The following is a 6,294-nucleotide window of genomic DNA, read 5'->3' on the forward strand; positions in this document are numbered from 1 at the left end:
CACACACACACACACACACACACACACACACACACACGCACGCCCTCTTCTCCTGCATCCACCACCAACAGGTTTGTTGTAGAACACCACTCCTCCACAGTCAATAACCTTGGAGCTCATAAGTGTTGGCATAATTTTCTCATTTTAATTCTGGTTCATTTTCTATGCTTCATGCAAGTAAACTGTTGCTATGTTTGCTACTGTACCTTTAGGGATCGGTTCTGGTTTTGGTGCTTTTTCGGCAGTTTCCACTTCCTCTACGCTTTCATCCTTTTCATCTTTCTCCTCTTCTTTCAGGGTTGTTATGTCTTTGAATAAACAAGCAAACATATTTATAAGGCTCGCCGGATAGTCTTTACAACTTTAAGTAACCAGTAACAATTTATTTTCCTTTGACCTGTTATTCTTGAACGCTGCCAAGCGTTTTTGGCAGAAGCTAAAATTTTCCATTGTTGGTGGCTAGATTGCATTAGCGTTTGACAAAGAGATATAATCAGATGTAATTTACATACAGAACCATTCTTTTCAATTATTCTCTTGAGACATGATCATTCAGACTTCATTAGCAACATCAGTTAGGAGCTGGAACAGGTGGTTTAGCTTTGCGCAAAGTGAATTAGCAAGTCAGCTAAATTAAGTTAGCAAGGTAAAGTCAAGCTGCCCTATGTTTAACTACCATTAGTAAAAAGCAAAAGGTATAAGCAGTATACATAAAACTTACGAATAGCTTCATGTGCTGCTGCTACTAAGACAATGATTATGACCACTAATTCTAACTTTTTACTCATTCTAGCCATAATAACCTATTTTGAGCTTCTCTCATTTGGAAGTTCATCTTCATTTGGCTTAACCCAGTGTTTTCCTTGATCATCCAGAACTCTGATGCCCTTGAATGACCCCTTTGGAGACAAGTGTTTGGTGACAGCTGACTTGAAAGCAGTCTCTCATGGATTCTAACCGTTTCACTGGCAGCTGAGCAGCAAAGCACCAGCTGCTGTTCTTTGATCCGCCCAGCATGAATTAAACTTCAATCAGAAACTCAAATGGGGTCCTTTCCTACCAGCATATTTGGATATGTATAGTAGCAAACTTCGACTAAACTATTTTTGTGTGATAGCAATGGCTAAATGGTTCAAGGCTTTGGTTAAAATCTAGAAAACCTACAGGTAGTACATTTGAGTTTTTATAAAGTTTTCAAAATGAAATTACAGACTGATATAACAGTTCCAGATTTATAAAGAATTCCAATTTTCACTTCTTATATGGTTTCCTAACAGTTCCTGTTCTTTTAGTACTTTTAAGGAATAAATAAATGCATAAATAAAATCCAATAAATGGCTTTAAATGTATAATAAAACAATAAAATGTAAACACACAGAATGTGTTAAAATATTTAATTGATTATTTTATATAATACTAATGACAAAACGCAATAAATTTACCAAAAAGTGTTGACGTATTAGAGGAATTCGCTCGGGAATCAGATTACATTGGTTGCGTTGAATGTTTTTGATTCACTAGAAAGAATTAGTCTCAGAGTGAATCATTGAAGAATCGGACTACACTAGTAGCGCTGTATTCTTCTGAATCACTAAAAAGAACTGACTCATCGAGTCACTCCATTGAAATCGGATTAAGTTGGGTTGTATCATGTGTTTGATTCACTAAAAAGAACCGTTTCAGAGTGATTCGTTTGGGAATCGGACTACACTTGTTGCGCTCTGTTTTTGGTTCACAAAAAAGAATAGACTCCGAGTCATTCCTTCGGAAATCGGACTACACTGTATGTTTTTGATTCACTAAAAAGGACCAGTTAATAAAAGTTGTTTGGGAGTCAGACTACATTGGTTATGCTGGTCATTTCACAATGTAGATTCAGTGACGGTGCTGCAGAACTACTGAATAAGTCCAGGAAACTCTGCAACAATATTTTATGTTACCCTGATGAATCAGCAGAAGAATGCATGTGTGAAAACTTTTTTTTTTTTTTTTTTAATTACTGGCTACATTGTTTTGACATGGACACATTAAAAAGATTTGCAAAAACAAACAAATAAAACAAAACAAAAATGTACTGTATCTTTTAGAGTCAAAAACCAAATAATCTTGGTACCTTTCTCACGTGAAGAGCCATCATCTTCATCAGCCACCACTGTTGTCTCATCTCCACCTGGTTCGGAACTAACTACAGGTGTTGTTACTATAATATCATCATCATCTTCCTCATCCTCACCCCTTATCTGTTCCTCTCCCTCCTCTTTTCCCTCTTCCTCCTGCTCCTCCTTATCTGCAACATCATCAGCTAGCTCAGGCTTTTCAATAACACCCTCACCCTCACCCTCACTTGTTATATGTTTTTCAGAGTCAGCGTCTTTCAGTCCAGCACCAGTCTCATCTTTAAGACTGTCTTCTGTAACCTCACCATGATCCTCAGCTAGATCTTTTGCTATCTTATCATCATGGTCATCATATGGGATATCAGTTGCGGCTAAGCCATCTTGTGAGTCAGCTAAATCAGCTACTGCATCATCAGCTTTAGCAGCACTCTCCTCTATGGTTGTTAATAGCTCTGAATCACCATCAGCTTTAAGAAGTATAGGTTCCTCACCAGTTTCTTGTGCTTCAACATCAGTGACTGTAGCACCAGCATCAGCTATGATACCAAGAGAAATGACGATATCAGCCTCTTTCTCCTCACTTTGGTCATCTTTTTGGTCATCATCAGTAATGTCATCTACTTCTTCTTTTTTCTCTTTATTATCAGCAGGAGTATCTTCTTTTCCATCTTCGTCCTCAGGTGGTTCTTTAACTACATCAATTTTATCCTCCTCCTCCTCTTCTTCAGCTGCCTCAGCTTCTTTAGAAGTGACTTGTTCTTCTTTCACCTCATAAGGTTCAGCAGGGATTGAAGTATCTTCCCTTTCGACAGCAGGAGCAGCAGCAGCTTCCTCTTCCTCCTTACCTTTTTCCACAGTTTCTTCTGCTGCTGCTTCCTCCTCTTCATCTTCTGCTTCTTCCTCAGCATCAGCTTCCATTTTTTCATTTTCTTCAGCCTCCTCCTCCACAGCTTCCTCTGCTGCTGCTGCTTCCTCCTCCTCTTCCTCCTCAGCATCTGCCTTCTCTTCCTCCTTTTCTTCAGCCTCCTCTTCTTTTCCCTCCTCCACCACAGCTTCCTCTGCTGCTTCCTCCTCCTCTTCCTCCTCAGCATCTGCCTTCTCTTCCTCCTTTTCTTCAGCCTCCTCTTCTTTTCCCTCCTCCACCACAGCTTCCTCTGCTGCTTCCTCCTCCTCTTCCTCCTCAGCATCTGCCTTCTCTTCCTCCTTTTCTTCAGCCTCCTCTTCTTTTCCCTCCTCCACCACAGCTTCCTCTGCTGCTTCCTCCTCCTCTTCCTCCTCAGCATCTGCCTTCTCTTCCTCCTTTTCTTCAGCCTCCTCTTCTTTACTCTCCTCCTCCACAGCTTCCTTTGCTGCTGCTTCCTCCTCCTCAGCATCTGCCTTCTCTTCTTCTTCCTCCTCCTCTTCTTCTTCTTCATCCTCTTCTTCCTCCTCCTCGATCTCATCACCATCTTCTTCCTCTTCTTCTTCTTCATCTTCGTCCTCATACTCTTCGTCTTCTTCTTCCTCCTCCTCCTCTTCTTCAGCAAGCCCCTCATCTTCCTCCTCCTCGTCCTCTTCCTCCTCATACTCCCCTTCTTCTTCTAACATCTCCTTGGCCCGTATCTCTGCAACTATATCATTAGGTTTTCAGAAATATCAGTGAAGCTGTAAGAATGTATGGGGTTCAAACCAAAAGCCCCACAGTATTTGCCAGAAGCAAAATAATATTTGGCTAGACATACACAATCCAATGCATAACATATCAGATTTATATGATGCATATTATGTGTTTTACTAGTTGAATACTCAGAAGACATGCACACAGTTACATCTTTTAAAAAATGAATGTGCAAATGTTGATGGATAAAGGAATACATTGCTTGGCTTGATGAGACCTCTTAGTCAATTTATGTTAAAGTTGGCATTGAAACTGAAATTGTGATCATCTTTTTTCCCCTATTGTGACATGTGACAGTTTTGAATTCATAGTAACTTTAAGCCAACTGAGGTGATTACGTATTTTTGTACACCAACCCAGAGGTTAGCATCACACTGGTTCCCTTGTCATTGGCTTTTGGATTATTGCAGAAAATAAGCTCTATGACCAACAAAGTTTATGATTCTTACACATTATGTTCTTACACATTTTGATAATCTTCAAAAATGAACACAACTAATTTTTTAATACAATCGGCAAATGTAAAAAGCCAAATGTAAGCTATAAACAAACTATACCATGGTTGCATGACTTCAACGTCACCACCATTAAGTTTCTGGCAGCTCTTTTAGTCTTTATATAAAAAAAACATTTTCTCTGAAAGTTATGAACACAATGAAGCTGTAAAAGCGGACTAGTGAATGGATGTTTTTTTTTTCTGTTCGGCCTAATGTTCCTGACAACCTTTGTAGTTCCATTCAGCCAGTGGTTAACAACTGCCTTTTTCAAGACAAGTAAAAGCTTCAAAAAAATCATATGGGGGTCTTACTGATGTGTTTTACGTCATAGAATAAAACGTTAAAATGAGTTTGTTGCGCTTGTGTTAACCACAGACCTTATTTCAGGCATTTAACCAAACATCCATTCAGAAATCCCATTGACTTCAGGTTGATTGAATGCAGAAGGTTTAAAATACTAACTGGTTTCCAGGTTTTAGTCCACAAAAATACATAATACGTGGTTATTTAAATAAATATGTCCCACCCTAATTTCCTCTTTCCACACAGGAAGGAAAACAGCAGTCTTAAACCATGTCAATGCATCTTTAAGAGGTTCTTTGAGCATTGTACAATAAAATGCATCGCAAAGGGCAGTTCACAGCATCTAAAATTACTGTGTGACTGCAGGGCGTATACTATCCACTTAGAACAATAATTACGGTTTATCATACTCCTCCAGTGACAGTGCCTATACGTCTAAGGAGTGCACAGCTAATTTCCTGGTCTCTTAGGTGCCCCTATGTCAGCAATTATAGACTGTACCTTTAAAGCAAAACCAGGCCACACAAATTTATGAGTTCCCTTAAGTGTTAATATGACAAATGACAGCAAATGTGTTGCCCATATAATCAAATACAGACTTTTATTATACATATGTGAGACTATTTTTATTCACAAACATTTGCATTAGCTGAAACTGATAATGTTGTTTAGATGCTTTCTGCATTAGCTTTACCATTTAGAGACGGCTTAATGATAATTTCATGAAGATGTTAATGGACAAATACATGCAGCTTTATGGAACACTGATTAGCATGGGGAGCATAATTAGGGTGTGTGAAAACAAAGGGAAAAGATTATGAATGGCACCAAATGTAACAACACAATCAATGACAGCATAATGCCCATTCTCCATAAAATACTCTAATGCTTGCCCTCCTAATGCAACTGTAATATAAATGTGTTAATTACAGACTCAAGCAAACTGTTATCTGTTATGCTGATGGTTTATGTATTCTCTAATGAATGCAATCTCATCAAGTGCTCTTCAAGACACAAACCTTTTTTCCTCGGTGGCAAGAATTCTCCTAGAGGAGAGAGACACAGAACATAAGAACAACTGATTAAATTAGGTAGTTAATGTGAGGTTTAATGCATGGTATAAAAATGCAGTTGTTTATGCGGCACAGTGTCTCTAAGTCAGAGATGTTAGGAACCAAAAACCAGGGCCTGCAAGCCAAAGTTGGCCCATGGTGACCTTTGATTTGGCCCGCCATGACATATCACAAGAGATGGGGAAAATAATAGAAACATTTTTTGTTTATTTAATAATTTTTAATTATTTTGTTTTAATGATTTTGCATTGAAATGTAAAAAAAGATTTGAAAAATCGTTTAAAAATAAAAATTTTTTTTTTAAAATTTAGTTTAATTATTATTTTTATTTTATTTAATACATTTTATTAATGTAGTTGGATATAATGCAGAATTTACTTTTTTTCAGAATTATAATTTCAGAAATTTTTGGCCTTTATTTAAGTTTTTGTTTTATTGATTTTTGGCACTTCATACAGTTTGTGCAACTCTACCTCAGGTCCACTTGTTTAATAGTGTAAAAATGTTGCTTTTCTTCTTTCTTATGCCACTGAGACATACTTTAAAACGTGATACTAACTTACTAATGTAAATAAAGGGGTCATATGATGCGATTTCAATTTTTCCTTTCCTTTGGAGTGTTACAAGCTCTTGGTGCATAAAGAAGA

General features: G+C 37.8%; 1 protein-coding gene across 1 annotated transcript in view; it reads right to left on the reverse strand.

Moving 5' to 3' along the window:
* Window positions 1-6,294, reverse strand: part of trdn (triadin) — a 41,890-nt gene that overhangs the window by 18,537 nt on the left and 17,059 nt on the right. Inside the window, exons 4-7 of the mRNA XM_016294596.1 lie at window positions 5,594-5,620; window positions 3,703-3,727; window positions 2,609-3,620; window positions 207-308 (exon numbers count right to left, since the gene is read on the reverse strand). Of these exons, the coding sequence (XP_016150082.1) occupies window positions 207-308; window positions 2,609-3,620; window positions 3,703-3,727; window positions 5,594-5,620 (1,166 nt within the window). The remainder of the gene's footprint in view (window positions 1-206; window positions 309-2,608; window positions 3,621-3,702; window positions 3,728-5,593; window positions 5,621-6,294) is intronic.

Source organism: Sinocyclocheilus grahami, unplaced genomic scaffold, assembly GCF_001515645.1.
Source record: "Sinocyclocheilus grahami isolate Dianchi unplaced genomic scaffold, SAMN03320097.WGS_v1.1 scaffold321.1, whole genome shotgun sequence".
Classification (NCBI taxonomy): domain Eukaryota; kingdom Metazoa; phylum Chordata; class Actinopteri; order Cypriniformes; family Cyprinidae; genus Sinocyclocheilus; species Sinocyclocheilus grahami.